Source organism: Emys orbicularis, chromosome 4 (genome assembly GCF_028017835.1).
Source record: "Emys orbicularis isolate rEmyOrb1 chromosome 4, rEmyOrb1.hap1, whole genome shotgun sequence".
NCBI classification, from domain to species: Eukaryota; Metazoa; Chordata; order Testudines; family Emydidae; genus Emys; species Emys orbicularis.
The window spans coordinates 154,675,381-154,688,325 of NC_088686.1; the positions used below are offsets into that span (position 1 = coordinate 154,675,381).

The window sequence follows — 12,945 nt, forward strand, 5'->3', positions numbered from 1 at the left end:
AGGGGAATGGAGGGATGGGTAGTTGGGTCTGTAGGGTGATGGAGGGATGGATAATTGGGTCTCTTGGGCAATAGAGGGATGAGTCGTTGGATCCAGAGGGGGATGGATAGTTGGGTCTGTAGGGTGATGAAGGGATGTGTAGTTGGGTCTGTAGAGGGATGGATGGGTAGTTGGGTTCATGAGGGGCATGGATGCATACATAGAGGAGGGTGTGGGGAGATGGATAGACATGTAGGTGGGTCTGCATGGGGATGGATGGAAAGATAAATCAATCTTCTGCAGCCCTCCTTGCCACAACTGACTCCCCCTTTGCCCCCTCCCCTGTAACAACCCCCCCATGGCAGAAGCCCCCTCCCCCTCCCATAGGGAGCACAGGGTAGTAGGTGGCACTCACCAGCAGTGTACATTTCTGCCTGGCTCAGCCCAGCCTCACTCTGCTTCTCCTAGAAGGAGAAGGGCTTCAGCTGGCTCAGAACGTGGGCTCAGCTCCACCCAGCTACTAGGGAATGGCGGGGCAGAGATGGCAAGAGAAGGAGGAGGGACGGGGGCGGAGAGCGGGGTTCGGGAGTCAGGACTCCTTCAGTCTATTCTACTTCCCCCCTCCCCGCAGTCTCTGGGTTGGTTAATCACAGATCCAGCCCCATGACCAGGTTTGCTATTAACCATCCATGCTGGCCCCTGGGGACCCTTCCAGGAGGTGTCATTTCATTGCAGGGAGAGAGACAGAAACAGTATGGAGGGGGTGCCGCAGCCCAGGGCCGTCATCAACAACCCTGCTGACATCGGAGTCATCGTGGGCTACTTCATCCTGGTCATCTGCGTAGGGCTCTGGGTATGTGACCTCTCTCCCACCCCCCCAACACTGGGCAACAGGGGAAGAAATGGCACAGGGTAGAGACCTGAGCCACTCTTCTGGGACCCAGAACCACAAGGCAGAAACCTGGATCCAGAACCAGAACTGACCACCCCAAAATTAGACACAAAACTTGAGTCAAGGACATCCACATATCATAGGCGCCAACTTTCTCCGGCACCAGTAGGTGCTCGTGCCCCCCACCCCTTGCCCCTCCCCTGGCCCCGCCCCCATTCCAACCCCATCCCCAAAGTCCCCGTCCTAACTCTGCCCCCTCCCTGCCCCTATTGGATCCCTTCCCCAAATCCCCGCCCCGGCCCCGCCTCTTCCCCCAGCGCGCCACGTTCCCCCTCCTCCCCCCTCCCTCCCTGCCCTGCGAATCAGCTGTTTTGCAGCGCAAGCGCTGGGAGGGAGGGTGGAGAAGCAGGACGCGGTGGTGCGCTTGCGGAGGAGGCAGAGGCGGAGGTAAGCTGGAGCTGCCGGTGGGTGCAGAGCACCCACCAATTTTTTTCCGTGGGTGCTTCAGCCCTGGAGCACCCACGGAGTTGGCACCTATGCCACATATACACCCTGCTATCCATCCATCCATCCATCCACCCATCCCCATATACAACCCTCTATCTATTCCCCCATCCCCATATACACCCCTCTATCCATCCACCCATCTCCATATACACCCTGCTATCCATCCACCCATCCGCATATACACCCCTCTATCTATCCATCCATCCACCCATCCCCATATGCACTCCTCTATCTATCCACCCATCCCCATATACACCCCTCTATCTATCCATCCATCCACCCATCCCCATATACACCCCTCTATCTATCCACCCATCCCCATATACACCCTGCTATCTATCCATCCATCCACCCATCCCCACATACACCCTGCTCTCTATCCCCCATCCTTCATTCCCCATACACACCCCTCTGTCTATCCCTTTATCTGTCTCCATACACACCTCCCTACCTATGTAGCCATCCTGATACCCAACCTTCTACCCATTCAGTCCCAAACACAGCCCTCTCTTTATCCATCTACACACCGCTCTATCCACCCATCCATCCCACTACTCACCCCTCTATCCATCCCCATACATACCCTTCTGTCCACCCATCCATCCCACTACTCACCCCTCTATCCATCCCCATACACACCCCTCTAGCCAGCTGTTTATCCCCGTACACACACATTTACCTATCTCCATACACACCCCTATATCCAGCTGTCTATCCCTATAGACACACAGCTACCTATCCCCATACACACCCCTCTAGCCATCAATCTCCAGACGCACCCACACACTTATCCATCCATCCATCCCAGAATCAAGCATCACTACCCAGGAACTCAGACTCTGAAACTTGAATTTCCATCTCGATCCTAGCGTATCCCTGTTGCTGGCAGATCCCAGAACCAAAACCCAGGGCTCAACCCCAGAAATCTGACCCCAAAACCTGAGCTGCAGCCCGGGAAGCCCATACAGCCCAGAACAGCAGGGCTCAGAATGGCCTGTGGCTGAGGCCCACATCCACAGAGGACTTAGGTGCCCAAGTCCCCTGAGATCCACAAAACACTCGCTCGGCTCCCACCCAACACCTAAGTCATTGCAGTAGAAGTTTCATACCCGCCCGAGTTTCTGCCTCGGGGCACATGAGCTGCTGCCTGCCTCTGGGCATCTGGGCACCTGTCTCGCACCTAAGCCCCAGCATGACCCCCTCAGTCCCTCCTGGTAGAGCTGGTCTGCGGTGGCTCTGTGAAGGAGTGGTTGCAGCTGGGGGACTGGCCCCAGGGGTCTCCCACCTCCCAGCTGGTTGTCCCAACTACCGGCCCACAGAGTCCTTCTCAAGCTCTGGCCTCCTCTTTCTCTGGCCCAGGGACTCTTGTTCTTTAAAGCCACCACGGAGGAGGAGCTGTACCAGGAGAGACCAAGGGAGCCCCCATGTCCAACTATTCTATTATCGCTCTGTGGCTTCTCTTCATGCAGAGGGGGGAATTGAACCAGGAGCTTCCACATCCCAGGCTGAGTGCTCTAAGCACTGGGCTGGAAGTTGTAAGCTGGGCACCTCCTCCTGTGGCTGTTTTGTGTGGAGCGAGGCAGGCGCTCAACTCATTCTCACAAGGAACAATGCAGGCACCGAAGCTGCCTGACCCCAGGAGAGGGGTTCCCAGCTCTGGGTCACTGGCAGAGCGAGGCGCCTCTCTGCAGCTTGGACTGAGGGGGCGAACTCCATGAGGGGGTGGGACTTAGGACCCCCCATCTCCCATTGTCTGGCTCAGCTGGATCCCCGCCTAGCACACCTAGCATCCATTCATTATATAGGGAGCCTGGTGCCTAGCTCAGGCTTTCTGGATCCCAGTGTTGGTCCAGTGATTTTCTCAGCACCTAAACATTAGGTGTTCCCGTGCTGAGCACCATGATGCCTAAGTCCCTTTGTGGAGCTGGGTCCTAGAACCCAACTACCTCATGTGATTGACATGCCTAGAACCCAAGTCACTGGCATGATTGATGTACCTAGAACCCAAACCGCTGGGCTCTAGGATGGGGCTGTCCCTGTCCCACCACTCCCATGACATCTCTGTCCCTTCTCCCCCTTATAGCTCCCTCTACGCCACCCCAGGAGGGTCCCATCTCACAGTGGAAGGACTGGTGGGGCCTCATCCTGGCTGTACAGTTGTGTTTTTGCTCGTCTCTTAGTCTCAGCTCTTTGATCTCAGCTCCAGATTGGGCAGGGACGGGGGAAGAGGTTGTTAATTATTACTGAGAAGTACATGGTCCAGGAATGCTCATGAGGCCTGTAATGAGCTGTACATTTCAACAGATTAGCAGATTAGTCAGGAAGCAGAAATGTACGGCGTGGGCCCCCTGCATCGCCTCGCCACACAAAGCCCCCTGTCCATGGACCAATGGCTTTAATAAGTCACTGTGGCCCCTCCAACTCACCGGCCCCATCCCCTCACAGCCCCGAGTGCTGGATCCTCCCCTCGAGGACACCTCAGCTTGCTGCAGTTCATGGCAAAGACCCAAAATGGTGGGACACACCAGAATTACTCAGGCAAGACATGTGCACTGCAGTGGGATTCCTCTCTCAATGCCAGGCTGGCTCACAACCGAGGCCCATCTAACCCAGTCTCCAGCAAAGGACAATGTGAGACATACACACCCCTCCGCCCCCGCGCTATACGTCTCAACTGGGTCTCTAACAGGGACCCCCTGAAGCCCTGCAGCAGGAGGCTGTGTCATCAGCTCGGGCTAGTTTCAGCCACTGAAATATCCAGTCCCTCTTTGAATCTTGGCCCCCACAACGTCTGGTGGCGGGGAGTTCCGAAGGCCGATCACGCCTCGGGTGAAAATGCATTTGCTGCCTCCTTGTGCTTGACTCCAGGAGCTCAAGCTATTTAGCGTAACCAAGAGCAGGTGAAGGGGTGGGCTGATCCCAGTCTGTACGTACCTCCATAGGGAACAAATAATTAATACTGGGCTCTTTAGCGGATGAAGGTCTGGTACGACCCAGTGGCTGGAAGCAGACAAATTCAGACTGGAAATAAGGGGTACGTTTTTAAGAGTGAGGGGAATTAACCATTGGAACAGCTCACCCAGGGCTGTGGCTGATTCGCCATCGCTGGGACGTTGCGCTAATAGATCTGTCCCCGTTCAGCCAGGAATGATTTGGGGCAGTTCCCTGGCCTGTGCTCCATGGGAGGTCAGACCCGGCCGGCCTGAGAATCTCTGAATCTCTGAGCCCCAGGCCAGTCACTCTCCAGAGGAGATTAATCCAGCTCCCTGCTCCTTCCCATCGCCCTTCTCTGAGCCTGGCGTCTCCAGCCAGAGCTGGGGGGACTCACCCCGTGGAGGGAGACGGAGCTGGTTGGGTATCTCTGGAGCTGGTGGAGAAACGCAGCATCCAGCCCCTGGAAAATGCCCTCCTCCCACTCTCGCCCCTGTAGTCCATGTGCCGCACCAACCGGAGCACCATCGGGGGTTACTTCCTGGCTGGTAGAAACATGGTCTGGTGGCCGGTGAGTATTGCAATGGGGGCAGGATAGATAGATAGATAGATAGATAGATAGATAGATAGATAGATAGATAGATAGATAGATAGATAGATAGATGTGTATGGGGCTAACCATCAATCTCGGGAATGGATTCAGAGCTGGGTTTAGGGAAGAGGGTTAATACTTGACCCTAGCAGCAGCTGGGGTGAGGATGGGGGGGGGGCAAGGGATTGACATCAGGGGGACCATAGCCAGGAGATGAGGTTGAGTGGCAGAGGGTGGCGTTAGGGGCAGTGCCCAGGGGCAGAGGGTGGCATTAGGGACAGTGCCTGGGGGCAGGGGGTGGCGTTAAGGACAGTGCCTGGGGGCAGGAGGTGACATTAGGGACAGAGCCTAGGGCAGGGGGTGGTGTTGGAGCAGTGCCCGGGGGCAGGAGGTGGCATTGGGGCAGTGCCCAGGGGAAGGGGGTGGCATTAGGGACAATGCTTGGTGCATCTATCCAATGCCCAGTCCCTCTCCCTTGTGCTGTGCTGCAGGTGGGCGCGTCTCTCTTTGCCAGTAACATCGGCAGTGGGCACTTCGTGGGGCTGGCTGGCACCGGTGCTGCCAATGGGCTGGCGGTGGCCGGCTTTGAGTGGAATGTAAGTGATTTCGAGTGCCCATAACCCCTTCCCCCTCCCTGCCCCATCTCCCCGTCCCTGACCCCGCTCCGCTTTCCCCACCAGGCTCTCTTCGTGGTTCTCCTCCTCGGATGGCTCTTCGTACCTGTCTACCTCACTGCCGGGGTGAGCATCACACTGGGTATAGGCGGGGGGCTGGGAGCCAGGACTCCTGGGTTCTCTCCCCAGCTCTGGGAGGGGAGGGAGTCTGGTGGGTTAGAACAGGGGGGCTGGGAGCCAGGACTCCTGGGTTCTATCCCTGGCTCTGGGAAGGGTGGGGGTTCTGGTGGGTTAGAGCAGGGAGGCTGGGAGCCAGGACTCCTGGGTTCTCTCCCCAGCTCTGGGAAGGGAGGGGGGGCTGGTGGGTTAGAGCTGGGGGGGCTGGGAGCCAGGACTCCTGGGTTCTCTCCCCGGCTCTGGGAAGGGAGGGGGGTCTGGTGGGTTAGAGCTGGGGGGCTGGGAGCCAGGACTCCTGGGTTCTATCCCCAGCTCTGGTAAGGGAGGGGGGCTGGTGGGTTAGAGCAGTGGGTGGCTGGGAGCCAGGACTCCTGGGTTCCGTTCTGTTCTCACTTTACCTGCAGGTGATCACGATGCCCCAGTATCTGAAGAAGCGATTTGGGGGCCGGCGAATCCGGATCTATCTGTCCATCCTGTCCCTCTTTCTCTACATCTTCACTAAAATCTCAGTACGTAATTAATCCTCTTCCCGGGGGCGGGAGCCCTGGCTGTGGATGGTGCTCCCGGCTACTCCCAGCAGGGGGTGCTGTGGACACCGGCCCCGTGGTGAGACCCCCCACCCTGTATCGCCCCCCGTAGGTGGACATGTTCTCGGGGGCTGTGTTTATCCAGCAGGCTCTGGGCTGGGATATCTACGTCGCTGTCATTGCCCTGCTCGTAATTACCACCATATACACCGTGACAGGTAACGGGGCCGCATCTGGGGTGGGAGCCCAGGGGCTGCTCCAGCTGGGCCTGGGGCGGGGGAGCGCAGGTGGGCACCGTTTCACCCCACTCCTCCTTGCTCTCCCAGGGGGGCTGGCGGCCCTGATGTACACTGACACCGTGCAAACCTTCGTCATCATTGGGGGAGCCTTCGTCCTCATGGGCTTTGGTGAGTGAGACCCACCCGCTGCTCCCCCCATGGACAGGGGCAAGAATTGCAGCTGAAAGGAAGCCCCCGGTGCCTCCAGCCCCAGCAGGGGGTGCTGTAAGGAGCGGGGCTGGGGTGCTGGCTATTGGAGGGGCTCCCAGTCCCGCGTTCTCCCGGCTGTGGGGAGCGGGCTGCCACGGTCTCTCTTCGTCACAGTGCCCCCTGTTGGTTGCTTTGCAGCGTTTCACGAGGTGGGGGGCTACCAGGGGCTCTTTGACAAGTACCTGGAGGCCCTTCCCAGCAACACCCTCTCTCCAGCCCCGGCCCTGTACAACATCTCAGCCACCTGCTACCAGCCCCGCCCCGACGCCTTCCACCTCCTCCGCGACCCCCTGACGGGAGACCTCCCCTGGCCAGCGCTAATCTTCGGCCTCACCATCATCTCCACCTGGTACTGGTGCAGCGACCAGGTATGGGGGTGGGGGATGGGGCCCGGGGCCTTTCCTCTCTGGGGGCGCCGGCTCCGCTCCAGCCCCAGGCTGGGGGACGGGCTGGCTCAGGGCACGAGGACTTTCACTGGGGCGTTCCCTGCTCACAGGTGATTGTGCAGCGTTGCCTAGCGGGCAAGAGCCTGACCCATGTCAAAGCCGGCTGCATCCTCTGTGGGTACCTGAAGCTGTTGCCAATGTTCCTCATGGTGATGCCAGGAATGATCAGCCGCATCCTTTACCCAGGTACGGTGCCCCTCACCTCACCAGGAGACAGGGACAGCTGGGCACCGCTGCCTCCTGCTGGCGGGATCCCAGCTGCCCCATGTCTTAGCCCCCTGCCTCCAGGCCGGGCCCCCCTGCTGACCCCGTTTTCTCTCCAGACGAGGTGGCCTGCGTGGTGCCAGAGGACTGCAAGCGGATCTGTGGCACTGAAGTCGGCTGCTCCAACATCGCCTACCCCAAGCTGGTGGTGACTCTCATGCCTGCCGGTCAGCAGTTGGAGCTGGCCCCCAATGCCTTAGTGCATTGCAGCGGGGGCGCTGTGCTGCGGGGAGCGGGCGAGGGGCTCAGCAGGGGGCGCTGGGCTGCAGGGAGCGGGCGGGGGCTCGGCAGGGGGCGCTGTGCTGCAGGGAGCGGGCGGGGCTCAGCAGGGGGCGCTGTGCTGCGGGGAGCGGGCGGGGGGCTCAGCAGGGGGCGCTGTGCTGCGGGGAGCGGGCGAGGGGCTCAGCAGGGGGCGCTGGGCTGCAGGGAGCGGGCGGGGGCTCGGCAGGGGGCGCTGTGCTGCAGGGAGCGGGCGGGGGCTCAGCAGGGGGCGCTGTGCTGCGGGGAGCGGGCGGGGGCTCAGCGGGGGCGCCGGGCTGCGGGGAGCGGGCAGTCTGACTCTCTGTTGCCCCCTACAGGTTTGCGGGGGTTGATGCTGGCCGTGATGCTGGCCGCCCTGATGAGCTCCCTGGCCTCCATCTTCAATAGCAGCAGCACCCTATTCACCATGGACATCTACAACCGCCTGCGGCCCCGGGCCAGGAGCAAGGAGCTGCTGATTGTGGGCAGGTGAGGGTGCACTAGGGGCACTGTGCCGCAGGGAGTGCTGTGCCTCTGAGCTTGCTGTGGGCCCAGCCGTGCCCTGTCTACCAGCCGGCACTAGGGGGCGCTGTGGGCCCAGCCACGCCCCTGCCCCTCACCCTGGTCTCTGGGCAGGGTGTGGATCTTGTGCATGGTGGCCATCAGCATTGCCTGGATCCCAGTGGTGCAGGCGGCGCAGAGCGGGCAGCTCTTCGATTACATCCAGTCCATCGCCAGCTACCTGGCACCACCCATCGCCGCTGTCTTCTTCCTCGCCCTGTTCGTCAAGAGGGTCAACGAGCCCGTGAGTGCCAGGGGACCCAGGCATCTGGAGATGGAGAGGAGGGGGAGGGGATTGGGGGACCCAGGTGTCCGGGGATAGAGAGGAGTGGGGGGAAGGGACCCAGAGGTCCGGGGAAGGCGAGAAGGGGGCGGGGGATCCAGGTGTCTGCGCAGTCGGAGGATGTGGGGGACCCAGGCCTCCAGGAAGTGGGGGGGTGAGGGACCCAGGTGTCCAGGCAATGGAAAGAAAGGGGAGGGGTGGAGGGAGTGGGGATGCAGGCGTCACACTCTCTAGAATGGCTCAAGGGTGTGAGTCCCAACCTTAAGGCGGACTGACACCCAAACTCACCCCGATATTCAGGTTACTCCCGGTCCCAAGGGACCAGTCACTCACCCCCGGTCAGTTGCACCGCAGATCTCACAGCACAGACAAGGCTGGCAGCCAGTCCTGTAATAAACCAGCTGAAGATTTAGTAACTTAGAAGAAACAAGCGTGTTAGTTACAAGGGTAAAGCAGGTTAAAGCTACGCACACAAACGAGTCTCCAAAAGGTGGCAGAAGCGTCGCTCACAAGCAAGCCCTATACATCCTTGTGAGCTAAGCGCAGGAGATTGTTTAAGGACCTCAGGAGGTCACCTAGTCCAACCCCCTGCTCAAAGCAGGACCAATCCCCAGACAGATTTTTGCCCTGAATCCCTAAATGGCTCTTTTAAGGATTGAGCTCACAACCCTGGGTTTAGCAGGTCAGTGTGCAAACCACTGAGCTATCCTCACCCCTCGGAGCACCACCATCACCAGCAGCAGCATAAAGATCCACATTCTTCCTGGCAGTGGTTTTTATTCCCTTCCCCCAGAGTTTAAGCTGGCGGGATGAGGCCTCAAGGGCATCTCCTCTTCATGGGCGGGTGGGTGGGTGCGGGGTGGGGAGGGCAATCATTTGCCCTCTGATGCTCCGCATCGGTCTGTCTGGTGTCGCTAGGTCTGGCTACACAGCAGCTGACACCCGCAGCCGACTCAGGCTTGGGCTGCGGGGCTGTTTCATGGCTGTGTAGATGGCCGGGCGCGGCCCAGGCTGTAGGCGCCTGCGAAGTCAGAGGGTCCCAGAGCCTGGGCTCCAGCCCTGAGTCGGCTGGCACAGGCCAGCGTGGGCAGCTAACTGCTGTGGAGACAGACCCCACAGACCGTCTTTTGGAGGGCAGGAGCTACCTCCTGTGGCAAACCGGCATTTCACACCCAGTGGCGCTATTTTCCCAGCCGGTGATTTACCGTTACAGAGCAACCCCGCAGTATGACCGGGGTACAGAGGCGATAGGTGAGATCTCTGCCTGCAGCAACATACAAACGCTTCAGCGAGTCTAAACGCTAACCCCTCAGACCTAATTTAACAATGTTAACACCCAGGTGAGCTAGGCTGGGTCCCAGCTATGTGTGTTTCAGTGTCCGGTTGAGGCCTAGAGACCTTGGCATGAGCTGACACTTGTTGGTCTGTTGGTGTCCACAGTAGGCAGCAGATGGAGCTGGGGAGGGAGGGACCCAGGCATCCAGGCAGTGGGAAGGGAGGGGAGGAGTGTGGGGAATGGGGACCCAGTGTCTGGGCAGTGGGAGGATGGGGGAGGAGGGGAGCGTGTGGGGGATCCAAGTGCCAGGCACAGGGAGGATGGTGGAGAGAGTGGGGGGACCCAGGCATCTGGGTAGCGGGAGAACAGGGGAGGGTGGAGGGAGTGGGGAACGCAGGCATCCCGGCAGTGGGAGGATGAGGGAGCAAGGACCCGGAAGCCCAGATGACCCCCCCTTTCTCCACACAGGGCGCGTTCTGGGGGCTGGTCGGGGGGCTGCTGATGGGTCTGGCCCGTCTGCTGCCTGAATTCGCCTATGGCACTGGGAGCTGCATCTTCCCCAGCGCCTGCCCCCGCCTCATCTGCGGGGTGCACTACCTGTACTTTGCCATCATCCTCTTCCTTGCCAGCGTCGTCCTGGTGGTGGGGGTATCGCTTTGCACCCCGCCCATCTCCGACAAGCACGTGAGCAACCCTTGGGAGGCGGGAAAAGGGATGGGACCCAGGCGTCCGGGACAGCTGTACAGGACTCTCACCCCTAGGAGGGAGAGACCAGGGTGGGGAAGTGTCCAGGACAGGAGCGCAGGGTGCTCGCCCCTAGGGGGAGAGACAAAGAGGGGAAAAGGGACCGAGGTGTCCGGAACAGCAGTACAGGGCACTCGCCCCTAGGGGGAGGGAGCAGGACGGGGAATGGGACCCAGGCGTCCCAGTGCAGAGTGCTCACCGTGCGACCCCCCTCCCCAGCTACACCGGCTGGTGTTCAGCCTGCGTCACAGCAAAGAGGAGCGCGTGGACCTGGACACGGAGGAGGAGGAGGAGGAGAGAAGGAGGCAAGAAACGAGGCAGCATCAGGGAGTGGCCGCGAATGGGGCTGTGGAGCACGTGTTGGAGGTGGAAGGTGGGGCTCTAGAGGGCGCTGTGCTGCAGGGGGCGGGCAGGTGGCTCAGCCGGGGGCGCTGTGCTGCAGGGGGCGGGGGGTGGCTCAGCAGGGGGCGCTGTGCTGCAGGGGGACAGGTGGGGGGCTCAGCAGGGGGCGCTGTGCTGCAGGGGGCGGGCAGGGGGCGCTGTGCTGCAGGGGGCGGGCAGGGGGCTCGGCAGGGGGCGCTGTGCTGCAGGGGGTTAGGCGGGAGGCTCAGTAGGGGGCGCTGTGCTGCAGGGGGACAGGTGGGGGGCTCAGTAGGGGGCGCTGTGCTATAGGGAGCAGGCAGGGGCTCAGCAGGGGGCGCTGTGCTGCAGGGGGCGGGCAGGGGGCGCTGTGCTGCAGGGGGCGGGCAGGGGGCTCGGCAGGGGGCGCTGTGCTGCAGGGGGTTAGGCGGGAGGCTCAGTAGGGGGCGCTGTGCTGCAGGGGGCTCAGCAGGGGGCGCTGTTCACTCTCTCTCTTCCGCCAGGCCCCCCGGCCGGTCAGCCCCAGGGCTGCGTGGGGCGCTGCATGGCCTGGCTTTGCAGCCTGGGGGGTGCAGCGCAGCGGGCGCCGGAGCCGGGTGTGGAGCGGCTGCCGGACATCACGGAGCACCCAACCTGGAGCCGGGTCGTCAACCTCAATGCCATTGTCATGATGGCAATCGCCCTCTTCCTGTGGGGCTATTACGCCTGAGCCTCTGCCACAGGGAGCCCTCCCATCTCTGAGCCCCACCGCAGGGAGCCCACGGCAGCTCCTGCCTCTGCTATGGGGCTCCCAGGCCACCTCCCACCTCCTCAGCCCCCCACTGCCGCCAAATAAACCCTCTTTTCCTTCCCCCATTCCTGTAGCCCCCACACACACACCCGCTCCCTGTGGTGGGGTCCCCTCTGCCCTATGCCATAGTCACCCCCACCACTGTGCACCTCAGCTGTCAATGAGGGGCTTGTGTACCCCCCTTCCCCCTCCCCCAAGGTATTTTCCAGGGGCTCCCCTCCCCCCCAAACCCAGTGCAGAGACCACAGGAAGAGGGTGGAAACGGAAGGGGGGCAGCATAGCCCCCAGCCCCTCACCGACCCCCAGCCCGGCCTCCCCCCAGCCTCCCCCCGCCCCATGAAACTCAGGCTGGGAAGAGTGTGAAGGGGAAGCAATAGACAAATAAATGAATGGGAAACTGCAGCCGGTGGTTGCTTTTCTGGGCTGGAGCTGGCGCCCCCTAGAGGGGAAAGGCCCCACGTCCTGTTCCCCGAGCCAGCCAATCCCCTAGCCCAGAGCCAGATCGGAGCCGGCGCCCCCTAGAGGGGAAAGGCTCCAGGTCCCGTTCCCAACCCCCTGAGCCAGCCAATCCCCTAGCCCAGAGCCAGATCGGAGCCGGCGCCCCCTAGAGGGGAAAGGCTCCGGGTCCCGTTCCCCACCCCCTGAGCCAGCCAATCCCCTAGCCCAGAGCCACATCGGAGCCGGCGCCCCCTAGAGGGAAAAGGCTCCAGGTCCCGCCCCCACCCCCTGAGCCAGCCAATCCCCTAGCCCAGGGCCGGATCAGAGCCAGCGCCCCCTAGAGGGGAAAGGCTCCAGGGCCCGTCCCCCACCACAAACACACACAAACAGGCTGTATATGAAAATAGAAAGCTCTATTTCAGAGCTATTCTGCCCCCTGGTGCTCAGACTGCTTTATGGGGATGGGATGGGGTGGGGGTGGACGGGCAGAGAGGATGGTACAAAAGTTCCCCCCACATTTCAACCCCAAAGGATCTGGGAAGGAGCTCTCCTGAGCCATTCACATCATCCCCGGTTGGAATTAAGGGGGGGGGGGCTCGGTCTCACCCCATGCCCCCCCCGGCTGAATTTGGGACCCCCCCCCACTTAAAACCAAGTATCCTCTTTTTACCCCCATTGGAATTAAAGGTGGGGGGGCCACAGATTCACCCCATATTCCCTCCCTGGAAAGTGGGGTCCCTTCTCCTAGTATGGGGGGGCTCTCTGTCCCCCCTCTTGAATGTACGGTTCCTCGTGCTCCCGCCTCCAAAAATCCCATCCCCTGCTAAGATCAGGGT

The 12,945-nt window shown here is 61.1% G+C and overlaps 1 protein-coding gene across 1 annotated transcript; it reads left to right on the plus strand.

The window, feature by feature from the left end:
* The first annotated feature begins 733 nt into the window (after positions 1 to 733).
* SLC5A2 (solute carrier family 5 member 2) lies at positions 734 to 11,590 on the plus strand. Its single transcript, XM_065402774.1, has 15 exons — positions 734 to 832; positions 4,809 to 4,880; positions 5,393 to 5,497; positions 5,582 to 5,641; positions 6,097 to 6,201; positions 6,332 to 6,437; positions 6,546 to 6,626; positions 6,846 to 7,075; positions 7,204 to 7,339; positions 7,477 to 7,584; positions 7,996 to 8,146; positions 8,294 to 8,462; positions 10,246 to 10,461; positions 10,741 to 10,894; positions 11,385 to 11,590. The coding sequence occupies exons 1-15, from the start codon at positions 734 to 736 to the stop codon at positions 11,588 to 11,590; spliced, it is 1,998 nt and encodes a 665-aa protein (XP_065258846.1).
* Positions 11,591 to 12,945: the final 1,355 nt, after the last annotated feature.